Source organism: Leptonychotes weddellii, chromosome 11 (assembly GCF_054177405.1).
Source record: "Leptonychotes weddellii isolate Sample4059 chromosome 11, ASM5417740v2, whole genome shotgun sequence".
In the NCBI taxonomy this organism is placed as follows: Eukaryota; Metazoa; Chordata; class Mammalia; order Carnivora; family Phocidae; genus Leptonychotes; species Leptonychotes weddellii.
In genome coordinates, this window is record NC_138379.1 from 48,094,024 (window position 1) to 48,114,034 (window position 20,011).

At 39.1% G+C, this 20,011-nt stretch overlaps 1 protein-coding gene and 1 long non-coding RNA gene across 6 annotated transcripts in view; one reads left to right on the forward strand and one right to left on the reverse strand.

Moving 5' to 3' along the window:
• PGM2L1 (phosphoglucomutase 2 like 1) overlaps positions 1-20,011 on the reverse strand; it is a 104,091-nt gene that overhangs the window by 41,519 nt on the left and 42,561 nt on the right. The window contains exons 1-2 of one of the 5 annotated variants that reach the window (XM_081798821.1): positions 15,087-15,222; positions 14,492-14,627 (exon numbers count right to left, since the gene is read on the reverse strand). The exons of 2 other annotated variants lie outside the window; for them this stretch is intronic. In XM_081798821.1, coding sequence (XP_081654947.1) covers positions 14,492-14,611 — 120 coding nt within the window. In that variant the 5' untranslated portion in view covers positions 14,612-14,627; positions 15,087-15,222. Of the gene's footprint in view, positions 1-14,491; positions 14,648-14,723; positions 14,918-15,086; positions 15,223-20,011 lie in introns of those variants that run through there. 2 more of the 5 variants (XM_081798818.1, XM_081798820.1) reach the window with 2 other exon arrangements.
• Positions 15,156-20,011, forward strand: part of LOC115937479 (uncharacterized) — a 56,667-nt gene continuing 51,811 nt past the window's right edge. Inside the window, exons 1-2 of the long non-coding RNA XR_014138739.1 lie at positions 15,156-15,208; positions 15,303-15,564. This is a non-coding gene — a long non-coding RNA (uncharacterized LOC115937479). The remainder of the gene's footprint in view (positions 15,209-15,302; positions 15,565-20,011) is intronic.

Genomic DNA, 20,011 nt, shown 5'->3' on the forward strand with positions numbered 1-20,011 from the left:
TGAGTGGTTGTCTGGAGCTGGGGTGGGGGAGGAGGAATGGGAAGTGACTACTAATGGGTATGGGGTTTCTTTCTGGGATGATTGCAATGTTTGGGAATTAGTGGTGACAATTGCACAGCCTTTTGAATATACCAAAACCCACTGAATTATACATCTTAAAATGGTGAATTTTATTTCATGTTATGTGAATTATATCTCAATTAACAAAAACAATAGGACAAAATTAGATCAGTGGTTGACGGGGGGGGGGGAACAAGGAGATTCACTACAAAAGGGGCAGGAACTTTTTTTTTTTTTTAAAGATTTTATTTATTTATTCATGAGAGACAGAGAGAGAGAGAGGCAGAGGGAGAAGCAGGCTCCCAAGGAGCAGGGAGCCCGATGCGGGACTTGATCCCAGGACCCTGGGATCATGACCTGAGCCGAAGGCAGACGCTCAACCATCTGAGCCACCCAGGCGCCCGGGAGGGAACTTTTTGCAGTGATACAAATGCTCTTTGATTGTGATGTTGGTTATGCAATTATATATACTTTTCAAAATTCATTAAATGGAACACTTAAAGGAATGAAATTTACTGTCAATTATGTAAATGTAAATTATACCTCAGTAAGTCTGACTTTAAAAAAAAAAGTATATAGAAAAGCCCTAAAGCTGAGGTTGAAGTAGAGGAAATATGCATAAATACAGATGCATAGTGTTTTACATTATAAAGTAGGAATTAATAACAAACAATATTAGGTGGTTTTTTTCAATTCCCTTTATAAAACATTCGAAAAATATAATTGAATGTTAAAAATACAATATTTGAAAGATACCTGAATTCTCTTTATGAAGCAGTTTTTTTTTTTTAAAGACATACAAATTACAAAAATAAATTCAAGGGTGTGAGTTGTACTGTAGTAGAATATCAACTCTCTTACTGTTAAGTTTTTCCTGAGAATTATGTAAAAGTTCCTTGATGTTTGGGAGAGAGGACATTTAAATCATTAATTCTATGTAACTATGAATCTAATTTTACAGAAACCACAAATGAAACTTACTATCTTTGTAAAATATGACATTTCTATTTAATGAACATCTTAGGCTGTATTTGATGTTATTTTATTGTTGACTTGCATTTTGTTAAGGAACTATAGCTTCTGGTACTATTTAGGAATAAGTTAACAGTATCGACGTTTTCAAAAGTTATATATTAAGTATTTATATATTATAAAAAACAAAATACCTCGATTTTGATTTGAGTGTTTTCAGGCTTTGAAATAGTTTTGACTAAGTGATTTCTTTTTTTTTTAAAGGAGCTGTTTAGCTTTCAGGGTTATCTTTACTTTGATTAAATGAAAAACAAAGCTATTTTTCAAGCAAACAGGAAATTTAGACAAAACTCCAGTATTCTTAGATATGCCTTGGCTACTTTGGGGAAAGGTGGAAGGGGAGGAGAATGGGATCAGTAAAGTGGATATGGGAATTTAAACTGAACCTGTAATTTATTTCTTTAGAAAGGAGATCTGATTCAAATTCAGCAAAATATTATAACAAAATAGGAGATGTTTATCATTCTCCCTGTTTTTAAAAAGGAGAGGTCAATTTGTTAAAAAGGCTCATTACTTCTTTCTGTTGGAAGGCTCTATAATCATCCTAATGTAAAACTTTGTTATCCATAATTCTACAATAGTCTCCAGGATCACATCTCCAACCCATCTCATCCTAATTACATACTGTCAGACTAATCAGCCAAGAACCAACAATAGAGTCCAATTCCGGTTACATCAAATATAAAGGTCAGGTAGGGTGGGAATCGGATCCCAAAGGCCAGAGATCAAAATCTTTTCAGATTTAAATACTCTCCATTTCTCTGAGCCCCCGAGTTTGTATATAGGGTTAAAAAATGGGAATAACTACCTCAAACAATCCTTGAAGGATTAAAAGAGATTTTTTTTTTTTTTACATGAAAGCATCTATTAACACATCTGGCAAATGATCACTCAAAAAACAAGAGATTTCCTTTTTCCTTTACGTAATCTTTTTCTTTTTAGAATTTTTTAAAAAATTTATTCATTTGAGAGAGAGAGGGCGAATGAGGGCAGGAGCAGGGGGAGGGTCACTGGGAGAGGGAGAAGCAAACTCCCCGCTGAGCAGGGAGCCCCACCCTGGGATCTAGTTCTGGGCCAAATGCAGACACCTCCCAGGCGCCCCTCCTTTAAGTAATCTTCACTGCCACAGCAGTCCAACACATGTGCTACACTTGAGCTAAAAAAAAAAAAACTTCATTACTCTTGCACACTACCCATTCAGTTTCATTTCCCTGAACAGTTTCGTTTTCCACTTTATTCTTCTATTTCTCCCACCTTAAATTTTCTGTCCCCATATTCATCATCTATTTCTATCCTATTTATCCTTCAAGACCCAGCTAAAATTCTACTGCTTATGTAGTCTTCCTGACTTTGAATTTCTATGGCTCTTAAAAAGCAGCGTCAGATAGTTGACCATTAATTGTTCTTTATTTGTATCTTATTTTTTTTTAAGTAGGCTCCACACCCAGCATAGAGCCCAGTGCAGGACTTGAACTCAAGACCCAGAGATCAAGACTTGAGCTGAGATGAAGAGTCAGACACTTAACCAACTGAGCCACCCAGGCGCCCTCTTTATTTGTATTTTAAATATTATTATTAATTTTGAACTATATCCATACATTTTCCTACTTCAAAAAAATACTAATAATACAGATAAAGCTAAACACGTCTTTGACTATTACCCTCAGTCCCAGGCCCATTCTGTAGGGGGAGCCAGTAATGTTGTGATGCATCCTTCCAGACCTTTACTGGCATCTACATATGTATAGCTATGTAGTTTTGCTCTCTCTTTTTATTTTATATATCTGGTATCGAATTACACACAATGTTCTATAACTTGATTATTCACTTAATATATCTTGGAGATCCTTTCAATACATATAGATCTATATTTGTTTTGTTCTGTACATTAAGATATACAGCATGATGGTTTAGTTTATATATACAATCGACCCTTGAACAACACAGGTTTGAACTGAGCAGGTCCACTTACATGCAGATTTTTTTCAGTAAAGTCAGTACAGAATTATGAATGTACTTTCTCTTCTTTGTGATTTTCTTAATAACATTTTCTTTTGTCTAGCTTACTTTATTGTAAGAATACATTTTATAATACATATATAAAGTATGTGTTAATCAACTGTTTATGTTATCAGTAAGGCTTCTGGTCAAAAGTAGGCTATTATTAAGTTTTTTGGAAGTCAAAAGTTACATGAAGATTTTTGACTGCTTGGGGTGTTGTCGCCCGAACCTTCATGCTATTCAAGGTATTGTGAAATGACTGGCACAATAGGTTTAGTTAACATCCATCATCTTATATAGATACAACAAAAGGAAAAAATTTTCTCTTTGTGAGAAATTTTTTTTTTAAGAGATCTATTTATTTTAGAGAGAGAGAGTAGGGGGAGGGGCAGAGGGAGAGGGAGTGGAAAAGAATCTAAGCAGATTCCCCACTGAGCATGGAGCCCAAGGTAGGGCTCAATCTCATGACCTCGAGATCATGACCTGAGCCGAAACCAAGAGTCGGATGCTCAATCAACTGAGCCACCCAGGTGCCCCTACAATCTACTTTCTTAACAAATTTTCCAATATATCATACAGCAGTGTAAACTATAATTATATTGTCTATTATATCCCTAGTACTTACTTATATTATAACCAGAATTTTATACCCTTTGACCATCTTCCTCTAATTCTGCATACACAACCCCCATTTGGTAACCACAAATCTGATCTATGAGTTTGGTGTGTTTTTTGGTCTTTTGGGTTTTTTTTTTTAGATTCCACATGTAAGTAAGATCATATAGTCTTTGTCTTTCTTGTCTGTCTTATTTCCCCTTAGCATAATGCCTTCAAGTTCCATCTATGTTGTCACAAATGGTAGTGTTCTCTCATTTTTTATGGTTGAGTAATATTCCATGGTATATCTATACCACAACTTCTTTATCCATTCATCCCTGATCTAGTGTATTCAACTGTTGCAGTGTTCCAATTTGTTTATCCTTTCCCCTTTGGTGGGCATTTAGGTTTTTTCTAAATTTTACCTGTATAAATAATGAAACATTTCAGAGGAAAAATGACATGAGAAAAATGTGAAGCAGAAACCACAAAATAAAACCATTATTTACATTAAAGAGATTTTCTGGTTAGCTGAAAGTTAAAAGGCCTATGTATCTGAGAAGCATAGGATTTTCCATTTACATTATAATTTTAATATTCTTTTGGGCATTTAATACGACCATGTCATAGTTTTGTTTGGTAAGATCCAGCGCTCACTAAATTATCTGGTGTAAAGGATCTCAGGCAGGATTAGATATAGTACCCACCTGTCTATATTCTTTTCCACCAGAAAAATATTATTTTCTCCATTAACTCCCAACACCAGAGGGCAGCAGCCTTAGTACTAGCTGGTAATAGAAATCGACTAATGAAAAAATATTTTAGTAAAATCTGCACTAAATTACTAATCAACCTTTCATTTTGGGGAAAATATATCTATGAAAAACAAACAGACACATGAAATACGTAAAAACAATTAAACAAGCAAATCATGCTGTCTCTCCAAGAGGATGAAAGAAGTCTAATTTAGATAATCCAAGGAGGGACTATGAAAATCTGAAATGGTGAAATATAATACTTATATTCTTTGCTTAGTTCAATATATTTTACAAGTAAAATCTGAAAGAACCAAATGAAGACAAATTCCTTTTCATTAGGTTCTCTAGGCTCTCTCAGATTTTTTAAATAGGAGGAAAGAAAGAGGGAAAATAATTTTTGGTCAAAGATATATCCACGTAGGCTTTCTAATGGTCCTGTAGAAAACGTGAAGGAACTAAACAAAAATCCTTTATGGAAGAAAAGATAGGGCAAAGAGAACCCCCAAATAAAAAGCAGAAGAAGCCAGTCTACCTATTTTGAAAATTTCAGGTGGGAAAGAAGGATGTGCTTTCAAATGTGAATCCTTTCCCTTTGAAGTACATATATATTCTTTAAATTCATAGACTTTACTTTTTTTAAACATTTTTTTTATTATTAAGTAAACTCTACCCCACAATGTGGGGCTGAAACTCATGACCCCGAGATCAAGAGTCACACGCTACTGACTGAGCCACCCAGGCATCCTCACCCTAGACTTTACTTTTTTTTTTTTTTTTAATTTTATTTATTTATTTGAGAGAGAGAGAATGAGAGAGAGAGAACACATGAGAGGGGATAGGGTCAGAGGACGAAGCAGACTCCCTGCCGAGCAGGGAGCCCGATGCGGGACTCGATCCAGGCACTCCAGGATCATGACCTGAGCCGAAGGCAGTCGCTTAACCAACTGAGCCACCCAGGCGCCCCTAGACTTTACTTTTTACAACAGTTTTAGGTTACAGAAAATTGAGCAGATAGTACAAGGAGTTCCCTTCAGTTTCCCCTGTTGTGAACATCTTGTATTAGTATGGTACACTTTTTGTAATTGATCCAATACTGATCCAATACTACGAACTGAAGTCCATAGTTTACATATGGGTTTTGATAAATACATAATGTATTACACATTACAGTATCATACAAGAATAGCTTTACTGCTCTAAAAATCCTTTGTGCTCCATCTACTCCCTCCTTTTCCCTGGTAATTTTCAGAATGACATATAGTTGGAGTCATACAGTATGTAGCTTTTTCAGAATGGCTTCTTTCATTAAGTAGTAAGTAAAGTTTCTTAACTGTGTTTTTGTGGCTTGATGGCTTACTTCTTTTTGTGGCTTAATAACTCATTTTAAAAAAAAATCAATAAATAATATTCTACTGTATGGATGTACCAAAGGTTGTTTACCCATTCACCTACTGAAGGACATCTTGGTTGCTTCCAGTTTTAGTACATTTTTAATTTGAAAAAAATAATAGTTTCAGTTGAAGATGAAAGACTCAAATGCTTGTCTCCTCTTCTTCCTGAGAATTTTTAAAATGACAGTAAAGGTACAAAAGGACTAAACCCATAATGCAAAAAGAACTGGGGAAGGGGTCAATGGGTACTGAGGAGTAGATGAAATTTCAACATATTTCCAAAAGACAGAAAGTAGCATGAAACAAAGCACAGTACGCCAAAACCCTATTTATGCCACTAACATCTACATTTTGTTCCAGCAATCCCACTTCTGGGTATATAGCTAAAAGAACTGAAAGCAGGGTCTTGATGAGATATTTGCACATCTGTATTCACAGCAGCACTATTCACAACAGCCAAGGGGTGGATGCAACCCAAATGTCCATTGATGGATGAATGGATAAAAAAATATGGTATACCCTATTATTCAGCCTTATAGAAGGAAATCCTGTCACAGGCTACAACATGATGAACCTTAAAGACATTATGCTAAGTGAAATAAACCAGTCACAAAAAGACAACTACTGTATGATTCTCTTTCATATCTCTTTATATGAAATATCTAAAGTAGTCAAGGGCGCCTGGCTCAGTCGTTAAGCGTCTGCCTTCTGCTCGGGTCATGATCCCAGGGTCTTGGAATCGAGCCCCGTGATGGGCTCCCTGCTCAGCGGGAAGCCTGCTTCTCCCTCTCCCACCCACCCTGCTTGGGTTCCCTCTCTTGCTGTGTCTCTCTCTGTCAAATAAATAAATAAATAAAATCTTATAAATAAATAAATAAATAAATAAATAAAGTAGTCAAAATCATAGAAACAGAGTAGAATGGTGGTTACCACAGACTGGGGGGAGGGGCAAAAGGGGACTTACATAATGGATGGGTTTCAGACTTGCAAAATGAAAAAGTTCTACAGATCCATTTCACAACAATGTGAATATAATTAACACTACTGAGCCGTACACTTAAAAATGGTTAAGATGGTGGGGCACCTGGGTGGCTCAGTCATTAAGTGTCTGCCTTCGGCTCAGGTCATGATCCCAGGGTCTTGGGATTGAGTCCTGCATCCCTGCTCAGCGAGAAGCCTGCTTCTCCCTCTCCCACTCCCCCTGCTTGTGTTCCCTCTCTCTCTGTCAAATAAATAAATAAAATCTTTAAAAAATTGGTTAAGATGGTAATTTTATGTTATGTGTTTTTTCACCACAATAAAAAAATAATTAAATCTTGTGTTTTGTCTTCAGGTTGATCCTCAAAATTGAACATAATGTAAACACAAGGTTAAGATCATCTAAATATTGTTCACTGTGAATCCCTGTAGTGGGTGCCCACCTATGTCTCCTTAAGGTATTGAGATCAAAAGGAATTGTTTCTTAAGCTCTATCAATTCATTGTTCAAAATCATGCCATGTTTTCATTTGCTTCATGTTCAAACGATAACTTGCTTACTCAGGTCTTCCTTCCTTTCCTTCTTCCCTCCCTCTTCCCCTCCCTTCTTCTCTGCCATCCGTGGATAACTGCTTTTCTTTTTTTAATGTTGTTGCCAGAAAAACATACCATCTTCACCGTATCACTAACATCTTCCAGCTTTTTATTATTTATGGCATAGACACATTTCTTGAAGCCCAATGTGGATCTAGAGCACTATAGTCATCTGGGATTTCTTTACATTGGAGAAATTCGTCCATGTCAGTGCCAGTGTCCTCTTAAATAAAACGGGCAATTGGGAGCTCTGGATTTGTGAGTTGGGCTTATTGTTCTGTAGACTTTGATAGCACTAAGTACATTATTTAAACTTTTAAAAAAATAACTAAAACATAACCATTGAAATTTAGGAGAGGTAGAGAATCGTGTGAGCTCTGAGTTTTTATAGCATGTATTCGACAAATAATACATAAGTCAAGGACTACTGGTACTAGCATATTATTTAGTCTTTTGATGGTAACCATGAGAATAACTAAAAACAAACAGCTAAAAATGGCTTCTAAGGAGCAAATCAAAAAACGAGAAGTGGTTAGGAACATTGTTTCCTATTATGTTCCCTTTTGTACATGCTTATGCATATATTTCTTTGAAATAAATAAAAATGCATTGAAGATGAAATGGTGGAAACTGAGGGGGAAATGTAATAAGTTTGGAAATAAAAAGAAAAAATGAGTTTTATTTCTAAGAAGTAAAATGAATTCAAACCCTTATTTATATGTTAAATTTCTCAGACAGAGGGAGAATGTTGTTGCCAGGGAGACCAAAGCAACTGTTGATCTGCAAATTCAGCTCTTTAAAAAAATTCCATGACATTTATTCTGCAATTACATCCTACTCAGGTTTTACAAAAGCCAATAAAATGGTTTTAATGAAGTCCTTGAACCTGGTGTATGTCACTAACATTTACTAAATATTCAGGTTATAGAGTATAGTGCAATGATCAGAAAACTAGAGTAAAGGTCAGGTAACCTCGAGTCTAGTCCTAACTCTGCTGCTTAAAAGTCATACATCCTTGAGTAAGTCATTTACCTTTCTGAAACTAAGTTTCTTTACTTGTAAAAATGGGGATAACGACTACCTAGTTTGCCTACCATTCAGGGTTGCTGTGAGTATCAAATGAGATTTAGATCATTTTACAAAGTTTGAAACATTACACAAATAAATTCAACTAGTAAGTACTAATATTTCCCCAAATTAATAAAGCCATATGTATTCTGTACTCTTCATTGATTAAAGACCAAATTAATTAGAAAAATGTGAACCAAAAAAAGTAATATAAACTAGTATTGTAAAAATTGGATTGAACTAGGTGGCAGACACAAGCTCTGGTCCAGGCTCTACCACAACTTCTTTAGGTCTCTATACAATGAAATTACACTAGACCACCTTTGTAGAGGTGCTTCTTGGATATATTTTCCATCACACAATGATGATTTAAAAGGGAATTTGTTCACCCCTAGTTTCCTGGGCTATATTTTGCTTGAAAAAGTTTCACTGCTAGATATCTGAAAATCACTGGCTTAAAGTCTTTTATTTCTATTTTCAGGCATTTCATAACCCTAACCTAACCTAACTCATCTTTAGCTTTACATTCTATCCTTTGTCAGTAGAGACCTACATTTTGAGACCAGAGTGCTCTACTTACTATTTCTCAAAATGCCATGGCCAATCTCTGCCTGCACATTTTGTCAATACAGAGCTGTTGCTGCTCCAGCTGGCTGAACAACGCTGCCCTGTGTCCTGTCCCACTCCCCACCCACACATTTACACACCCAAACTTGAGCAGTACTCAGTATCTTGGTTACATCTGCTTTCAAAAAGTTAAAATTTACAGTAGATCAGAAAAAGGTGATAGTTGTCATGTTAAAGAGAATCTGGCTTCTAGGCCCGTCAAGACTTGTCTATAATGTGATAGAATGTATGAAAACATCAAAAGAAAGAAGTAGGAAGAAAGTGGGAGCCTTAGTTAGCCCTAGAGCATAGAAGGGGAAGAGTCATCTGTGCATTACCTGGAGGAGGAACACCTTGAACCTCGGACTTGTTGGGTACCAGGGGTAGGATAGTCCCATCATAGAAATGGATGCATTTACTTATTACAGGCCAATGATGTTAAACATTTAAGCACATATCTGAATCCCTGTGATCTGATTTCATGATCACTAAAAATCTTCTGATTCTTTGACTTCCTTGATGGTGCATCTAGGAAATACCCTGACTAGAGACAAATCCACTTGTATTACATCTGTACCATAAATTAATAAAATTGCATTCTGAATTCAGATATCAGTTTCAGTTTCTTGAGTAGGGGGACTTCATCCTGAGACAAGACAGACTAACAAAGTCTGAAGGCATAAAAACTGAGGGTCACATAGGGAACTATAGTAAATTTACCAACAGAATGCCACCCCATAGAAACTATGTGGGATACTCCAGACTGCCCCAACAAAAACCCTGTCTTGTTGCATTATTTTCTTTTTAACACATACATACACCTTTATTTATTCAAGGCCACTAAACACATACTGAATGTGTTTATGTGGTCATTCAATGACCACATACTGAATGTGTCTATGACCTCGTCTCTACATACCTTTCCAATAATTTCTCTCTCTGTACCCAAAGCTATAGCAGAAACAAACGTTCTAAGTACACAAAGTTTCTATCTCTGCTTGAAATAGCTCCTCTCTACGTTGGGAAGTCTAAATTTTAACTAATTCTGAAAGTTTAGCACAAATAATACTTTTTTTTTTTCATGAAGACTTTTTTTTTAAATTTTTTATTTATTTATTTGACAGAGAGAGACACAGCGAGAGAGGGAACACAAGCAGGGGGAGGGGGAGAGGGAGAAGCAGGCTCCCCGCAGAGCAGGGAGCCCGATGTGGGACTTGATCCCAGGACCCTGGGATCATGACCTGAGCTGAAGGCAGTCGCTTAACCGACTGAGCCACCCAGGCGCCCTTCATGAAGACTTTTCTAAATCCACCACCCTACCAAGGCTAAAACTAGCAATTTTGGTGATCTAGGCAGAGTCATTGAGAATCAGCCACATTTGATAGGTTCCTTTTTTTCACTAAATAGATATTAATCAGGTATTAAACTCAGTTTCTCTTCTAAAAGACTATATTTGTTGTCAGCATGTAATGTAATAAATGCTGTAATTTTGATCTATTATTTTATCTATTTTCAAGCAAAATAATACCTAATACCTGAGACCTTAGGCTCAAGTCTGCACTCTAAATTTCAGTGCCCTGGGATATAGCCTAGGTTACCCACACCATCAATCTACAGTAAGTACACCTTTGTTTACCAATTAAAAGTATTATTTCCCATTATGAGAGGGATCAATTATTATTTTTATTAAATAATTATTTAATATTTATTCCTTGATTAAGGGCACTTATTACTTGCTCCCTTTGTGAGCTTTTGTTTAATTTTCCCTTCTATGTTCTCTGAAGACATAATTCCTATCTATCTCATTTTTGTATTTTCCACAGGCTTTTAGCTAGTATTTTATATAGAGAGGGCACTTTAAATATAATTTAAGAATTTCTCTTCCATGGGGCGCCTGGGTGGCTCAGTCGTTAAGCGTCTGCCTTCGGCTCAGGTCATGATCCTGGAGTCCCTGGATCGAGTCCCGCATCGGGCTCCCTGCTCGGCGGGGAGCCTGCTTCTCCCTCTCCCACTCCCCCCTGCTTGTGTTCCCTCTCTCACTGTGTCTTTCTCTGTCAAATAAATAAATAAAATCTTTAAAAAAAAAAAAGAGAGAGAGGGCACTTTAAATATAATTTAAGAATTTCTCTTCCATGGGGCGCCTGGGTGGCTCAGTCGTTAAGCGTCTGCCTTCGGCTCAGGTCATGATCCCAGGGTCCTGGGATCGAGCCCCGCATCGGGCTCCCCACTCAGCGGGAGGCCTGCCTCTCCCCCCTCCACTCCCCCTGCCTGTGCTCTTCTCTCAATGTGTCTCTCTCTGTCAAATAAATAAATAAAATCTTTAAAAAAAAATAAAATAAAAATAAAAAAAAAAAAGAATTTCTCTTCCATTTTCAGTGAAGGCTCCCCTCAGTCTTTTTATATGTATCCCATGTTATAAAGTCTTCCTTGATCATCCCAGTCCACAGGTCACTCCTTACTTTTGAATTCCTATAAGGACTGCCTGTAAAACATTTAATTGCCACCAATACTGCCCTAGTGTTATCTTTTTGTGTTTATATGCATTTTATAGTCTTTTTATATTTCCATACATCCCAATATCTAGGCACAGCATAGACGATTAATAAATATTAATTCATTCAACCAATCTTTTAAAAAAAAATCAATGAAGGACTCGTTAGGAAAAGTATAGTCAAAACTCGCACCTAAAAAGAACAAAAGATCTCATCCATGGCAATGAAAACAAATTCCTATTGTTGGGATCAAAAGCTCTGACATACATAGTAGTTACTAGTAAATTAAATTGTGTTGGAATTCTACAAGTATTTTCAAATTTCATGAATCTTCCTTTCTCTTCAAGGACACATAAGTGTCCAACAACATTCATTTCCTGAAAATACCAATGAAAGCAGATGGCTTTTTTTTTTTTTAAAGATTTTTTATTTTTTATTTGACAGAGAGAGAGTACAAACGGGGAGCGGCAGGCAGAGACAGAGGGAGAGGGAGAAGCAGGCTCCCTGCTCAGCAGGGAGCCCGATGTGGGGCTCAATCCCAGGACCCCAGGATCATGACCTGAGCCAAAGGCAGATGCTTAACCATCTGAGCCACCCAGGCGCCCCGAAAGCAGATGGCTTTAAGCAAAAATGATTAACCATATTAAACAGATAAGGTTATCATTCATTTGTAATTTGGTCAGGTTTCTTTTTTTTTTTTTTTAAAGATTTTATTTATTTATTTGAGAGAGAGAGAGAGAGAAAGAGCACAAGAGGGGGGAGCGGGACAGGGAGAAGCAGACTCCCTGCTGAGCAGGTAGCCTGATGCGGAACTCGATCCCGGGACTCCAGGATCATGACCTGAGCCGAAGGCAGTCGCTTAACCAACTGAGCCACCCAGGCGCCCTTGGTCAGGTTTCCATGCTGAAGACATTTATATAGTCAGCTTGTAGTACATTTGTTTTTATTGTATGCTAAGCTGACCTCTGACAAATGGCTTTAAAGTTATTTGCTTTTTACACATCCTTATGGTAATTAATGGGATATCACAAATTCTGCACACTTGACTTAAAAAAATGTATCTAGGGATGCCTGGGTGGCTCAGTTGGTTAAGCGTCTGCCTTCGGCTCAGGTCATGATCCCAGGGTCCTGGGATGGAGTCCCGCATCGCATCAGGCTCCTTGCTCAGTGGGGAGCCTGCTTCTCCCTCTGCCTGCCCCTCCCCCCGCTCATACTCTCTCTCTCTGACAAATAAAAACTTAAAAAATATATATATCTATATGGTCAAATCCTTTAATACGGAAGTTATTTCTTTATTTGATATTTGAATCAGAACACTCTAGAGTCTTCCCACTCCAAGTGTGGTCCACAGACCTGCAGCATTGGTATCACCTGGGAGCTCATTCTTGAGGCAGAATCTCATACCCTACCCCAGGCCTACTAAATGTGAATCTCCATTTTAGATCCCCAGGTGATCTGCAAGCACTTTACGGTTTAAGAAGCACTGGTTTAAACTCTAGAGGAAGAAGAGAATATCTAAGATGCATATGACCAAGTAACAGTAACTAACTTATTGTAATTACTTATTTGTTGGTCTTATCTGCTAACTGAAGGCTTGTTGAGGGCAGAACCCCTTCTATTTCCTCACCACTAGTATTCATTCCTAACAGGCTCAGAAAACATTACCCAATGCTCAATAAATATTTTTTGCTAAATGCATTAATGACCAAGCAAAGTGAAAATAAGACTTTTTCAGAAAGCGAATCCTTTAGGAAATTCTTTTGTACATGATTTCACATACTGCCATACTAATTCCTTAATTCACTATTATTAATTCCATTTTAAATACGTTGCCTTCTCTACTTGAACAAATACATTTAATGCACTTGACAAAGCAAAAGCTTGGATCATGTTCCTCTGTTGGAGACACCAGCGGCCTCTTCCACAAGTGAGAGAGCTGCATTTTAACTCTGGCTTTCACAGATCATCCCATATGCCTGCACATAATGAAATCACCCCAACAACTTGGAGGGGGTGGCAGGAGTAGAGGAGGAAAAGGAATGGGTGAAGCAAGGGGCGCCTGGGTGGCTCAGTCGTTAAGCGTCTCCCCTCGGCTCAGGTCATGATCTCAGGGTTCTGGGATTGAGCCCCAGCTCAGCGGGAAGCCTGCTTCTCCTTCTCCCGCTCCCCCTCCTTGTGTTCCTGCTCTCGCTATCTCTCTCTCTCTCTGTCAAATAAATAAATAAATAAAATCTTAAAAAAAAGAAAAGGAATGGGTAAAGCAAAAACACTTCCGTATCAGGAACATCAAATGAAACCATGAAAACATGATTCTTTGAACAGGATACTTCCAGAAAATAACTCTCGGCAAGGGAAATATAGAGGTAAGAAAACTCTTACCTTTCTCAAGAGCAAAAGGTGATTAACTAGAGAATACCAGGGAGTGATAAAAGACCAGCGACTACCTAGCGACGGAAGGTGGAAACACACCAGACCAGAAGTAAACCGAAAAGCGGTTAGAGACATCTAAAAAGGGTACCAAAAACCACTTTCAGGTATGCAGAGAAGGAAATCAAGGGAGAAGAAAGGAAATAGCTCTATGAAGCGTTTAACTTACGATGATGATATTAATAATAATTTTTTGAGAGAGCGAGAGACAACGCGCACTTGAAAGGCGGGGGGTGGGTGAGAAAGGGAGACTGCAATCCCGCGCACTGCAAAAGGAAGAGACTACTGGCAGCCCGGCTCAGACGGTCCCGGGGAGGAAGCCCAAGCATAGGTGGGTGGCAACGCCCGGCTCCGCTGGTCCCCGCCCGGTGGCTTGAGCCATCTCCTCTGCAGCCTGCCGAGCACCGGGTGGGGACGGGAAAAGGCGGACTGCTTGTGGGAGGGCGTGCGGGAGGACAGGGCGGATGCCGGGCTGACCAGGTACCCACCTTATCCCAACGGAGCCACTGCCCGATGGCCGTGTCTAGCTGAGGATCCCCGGTGTGGTACGGGGTGTGGAGCAGGTTGGAGTTCAGGTCCCCCTCTGCATTTTCAGCCATGGCAGCCATACTGGGGTGTGAGGGCCTGGGGGGTCAGCGAAGACACTGGTTTGGGGGGGGCTGAGATGCGCTCACCAGGGTTCTGACGCCCCCTCCTCACTGAAGGGCAACGGAGACCTACCAACCGCGGGGTGTCTGAGCCAGCTCCTGCTGCAGCTTTGGAGAAGCAGGAGAGAGGGGGGATGCGGCCGCCCGCTCCCACCAAACCAGCTCCGGGTCTCTTTCTGTGCGAACGGACTGAGGCGGTCCCACCACGAGAGAACAACAACAGTCCCAGATGTCTGGGTCGTGGCCGCGGCCGCCGCCGCCGCCGCCGCCCTACGCCCCGCCCCACAGGGCCCGCCCCTTCCCGCCCCTGCCGATTTAAGTCGCTGGGGCGTGAGGCACGAGCGGAGAGCGCGCTCCCGTCGCCTCCGCAGTAGTACGAGTTAGAATTCGCTAGGGTGGTGAGGGGTTGGGTTTTTTTTTATAATTTGCCACTTGCCATGCGTCCTATCCTTGTTGCAGTCCCCACACACTCCCACGCGTCTCCTTTTCTCAATCAGCTGCCATAGCCACCACCAGCACCCCACTTCAGCGATCGCTCCGCGGACCCCCGGCGCGCACGTAGGACCCCTTCTATCTCCCGTTTCAGCTCGGGGCACGCGCTAGGCGGGAGGGTACAAGGGACTGTTTCCGCACGGCTTCACGGGAATTGTAGTTCTTTTCTTTCTCCGAGATCTGTGGAGACTGCCGCAAAGACTACAACACCCAGCAGCTCCGCGCTCGCCCTTTCCTCAAAGAAAAAAGATCTGCCTCCAGGCTGTTCCCTACGGACACGCCCTGTCCCTGCCCTGCTGCGCAATGTGGCCCTGGAATTATATTAATTTAAACCTGGACTGATGCAGTGAGGGGACCACTGGTATCCATTTAATGCTTTACAGTTTACGAATCGTGTTCTATCGCTTCAACCATCTTGTGAGGTAGGTGGGCGTGATCTATCCCTATTTTACAAACAAAAGAGGAAAGTGCCCCAGAGTGAAGGGACTTTTTCAGAAGAGGCAGAATTCCTATGTGATGGAACCAGGTGCCAACCTCGTTTCAGATCTCGTCTGTTGGCAGTTCTTTTTGCTGCTGCAGTGGAGGAGGAGAGAGAACAAGATGAAAGAAAAAATAAACAAGGAAGTTAAGGAGGGAAGATGGGTCAGCATTTAACCATAACACAAGCAACAATGTACAAGCGTCAAAAGAGGGATACAAAGAGAAATGGCAATAGGCAAACGGAGGAAGAGAAGAGATTATTGAAATAATCTTCAATTTCTTCTTACTTTGGCCTCTCTCCTCTGGAACGCTCACCTTGCAAAATCACACAACTTGAGGTCTGGGAGATGCCGAGGAGGGCTTACCTGCCAGACACTCAGGGGCTGCTGATTTTCTTGGTTTGGCCTTCTTAAAATGGCTCTATGAATTTGGCGGAGTATCTTACAGCTCCTTCCCTAGTCAGCTTTTTTGTAAGGAGGGTGTAATAATATTTACAGCATGGCTATACAGTAACAATAAATGGCTTTAGAGTGCTTTCAGGTTCACAGAAAAGACATAATAAATTCAAAGTATTACTTTCCTTTAACAAGCCATTTACCATAATAAAATCCAAGCTACCAAGGTACAGAAGGATCGTAGTGCCAGTTCCTGAAAAATAACGTGCCACAGTTGACATTTACAGTCTTTGCTAAGCAGTTGGGTGGTTTCCTTTATGGAATTAGCAGATTCTTTTAATCACACAAGGCCTGGGAAACAACCACATGTCCTGAAAAGAAATTAATCGTTCACTATCATCACCATTACTGTCCATGACAAATGTTAATTAAATATTTACTCTATGCCAAGTATTATGCTAGGAGCTGAGGCTATAAGAAAGTATATAACAAAACTGTTCATTTCAAAAAATAAAATGTGTCTGGGGAGACGGGATATATGTGAGAAAATACAGCCCATGATAAACAGCAAATGCTTGCTGCAGACAACTGTTAAAGAATTCAGTGTCTGAGGTGGTCAATGGAAGCAACAAGCAGCAGGAGCGACAAGCACTAGGCTTTGAGAGACAAAAAATAAGTAGAGAAAAAGGTGGAGGGCAATTCAAACCCATAAACCACTGGTTCTCAAATCTACCTAGGAGTTCATTTAAAATGTGTATTCCTGGTCACTGCCCCAGAGATTCTGAATCAGTACATTGGGATAGGACCTAGGTCCCTACATATTTAACAAATACTATTGATTGTGGCATAAATGGCCATAACCTTGCTACACAGAGCAGGTCCTCTTATAAGGTCTTCTGGAAAATACAAAATTTCAGGCCCCATCCCAATTCTACTGAGTCAGAATCTATATTTTAACAAGATCCAATGATGATTCCTACACATATTAAATTTGATAAGCAGTGGTTTTATAAGCCAATTCTTAAATTTAATTCAATTCTGAGAAACACTACTAAATCAACAACTTCCAAGAGATGGAATTATATAAGGCAAGCATAAAAGACTGGAGAAATACAAGTTTTAATTCAATACCAGAGTCAACCAGTCCTCAATTTCATCAACAAAATTATGACATACAATGGTTACCAGAAACCTTGCCCAGCATCTTTGGCTTATTGCTTAGGAATTGAGGGGTGACCAAAGAGACCCAGAACTCATCAGATCAAAGAATAGTGTGTAAGTATGTCCAGAAGAGGGAGTATAATAGTTTTCCTAGTCAGGGAAAGTTCAGAAGCTTTAATTTCTGTTGGAATTTGCCCAGAGTTCTTTTTTTTTTTAAGTTTTTATTTAAATTTCAGTTAATTAACATACAGTGTAATATTAGTTTCAGGTGTACAGCATAGTGATTCAACATTTCCATATATCACCCCCTGCTCAACACAACAAGTGTACTCCTTAATCCCCATCACCTATTTCACCCATCCCCCCACCCACCTCCCTTCTGGTAACCATTAGTTTGTTCTTTATAGTTAAGAATCTGTTTCTTGGTTTGCCTCTCTCTTTTTTCTTTTGTTCACTAGTTCTGTTTCTTAAATTCCACATATGAGTGAAATCATAATGGTATTTGTCTTTCTCTGACTGACTTCACTTAGCATAATACTCTCTAGCTCCATCCATGTTTTTGCAAATGGCAAGATTTCATCCTTTTTTTATGGGAATTTGCCCACGGTTCTCTAAATCCGACAACCCTAACTGTGGTTATAAAAGAGAATATCTCTCTTGGTCCTAATATATATATGACCTAATATTTTAGGATCATGATATATATATATGACTTACCCTCAAATGGTTCAGAAAAAAATACTGTGTATACACACACACACACAAATGTATTTATATATGTACATATATAAACATATATACAAACATATAGTTAGATAAATAGGAAATAAATCAAATGGGGGAAATTTTAATAATAGGGGAATCTGGGTAAAGGATAGCTGGATAATCTTTGTACTATTTTAATTTGCAACTTCATTTGAAATTATTTCCAGGGCGCCTGGGTGGCTTAGTTATTAAGCATGTGCCTTCAGCTCAGGTCATGATCCCAGAGTTCTAGGATTGAGCCCCGCATCAGGCTCCCTGCTCTGTGGGAAGCCTGCTTCTCCCTCTCCCACTCCCCCTGCTTGTGTTCCCTCTCTCGCTGTGTCTCTCTCTGTCAAATAAATAAAATCTTAAAAAAAAAAATTATTTCCAAATTAAAAAATTTAAAAGAGAAACCTCAAGTGTATAAGAAATATACATTTATTTATTGTTTTAAAAAATCAAATTAAGAGACTCAAAGCTCTCATTCTGTCAGAGTAGCAAGAAATTAAATTTTCATCAGTATCAGAGTCTCCCCTCTCATCCAGGCTTTATATGATACCAGGGAAACAGAGTCGACAGCTCTAATTCATCAAGGTTTCTGCTAACATCTGTATTGTCTAGGGTCATAGTAGTCTCTGGAAGTCTGACAGCTTTCTCCTTGCATACCATTCATAAGCTGTGGTCAGGAAACTTGGTTTTAAGGCTATGAACCCCAAAGCATCTGTCTAGGTATGGTATATGGTCATCCCCTCAAGCATCTTGCCAATTACTTGAAGTATTGCTACCAAGCAATCTTTAGGGACTCTCTTGCTCTCTCATCACCCTCCTATTTTAAGACTTTAAGTTTTGAGGAAATCTATCATTCTGCTGTGTGATTTCTCTGAAAAGGTAAGTATTTTCTTGTTGCTCATCAAGATACTTGACCTAAACTCTAGTGAACTCTGTATTTAAAAAAAAAAAAAAATAGAGTCAATAAAGGAAGTATCTTGTAAACAATTTTCTATTTTCTACTTTTAGCCCTATTACATAAAACTCCAAAGGGACAAAACAACAACAAAAAAAAGTGGCTCTCTTTGTGTAAGGTAGGGGGAAGGATGCAGAGCACACTTGGGATTAGGGTGAAGCAAGGCAAAGAACCTAGGGTGCAAAATCTAAGGAGGCATTCCCTTTCAGGTTTGTGGAAGTACAGGATTGGTGCCTGAGAGTGAGTGCCTTATTACATTTTTTAAATTTTTTAATTTTATTTTTATTTTTTATTTTTTTAAAAGATTTTATTTATTTATTTCAGAGAGAGAATGAGATAGAGAGAGTACGAGATGGGGGAGGGTCAGAGGGAGAAGCAGACTCCCTGCCGAGCAGGGAGCCCGATGCGGGACTCGATCCCGGGACTCGATCCCGGGACTCCAGGATCATGACCTGAGCCGAAGGCAGTCGCTTAACCAACTGAGCCACCCAGGCGCCCTTATTACATTTTTTTAAACAGCTTTATTGAGATATAATTCACATAGCAAACAATTCACCCATTTAAAGTGTACACTTCTGGTTTTTTTTGTTATATTCATAGTTATGCACAAACATCACTATAGTCAATTTTAGAATATTTTCATTACCTCAAAAAGAAACCTCAAGCCCTTTAGCTATGAGCCACCTATCACCCTATCCCACTCCCAGGCCTAAGCAACCACTAATCTGCTTTCTATCTTTGTAGAATTATGGTTGAATAATACTCCAGTGTATGAGTATACTACATTTTGTTGATCTGTTTGTCCATTGATGATGTTTGGGTTGTTTCTGTCTTTTGCTATTATGAATAATGCTGCTACAAATATTCATGTACAGTTTATGTGTGGAATAGGTTTTCATTTCTCTATACCTGTGAATGGATTAGGTGGGCCATGTAGTAACTCTATGTTTAATCATTTGGACCAGCCAGACTGTTTTCCAAAGCAGCTGCACCATTTAAATTCCTACCAGTAGTGTGTGAGGGTTTTCCCACAGATTTTCTAACTCTTGTTATTATCTTACTTTTTGATTCTAGCCATTTTTAAAATTATTTTTTGGGGGGAGAGAAAGAGAGTGCATGGGGGAG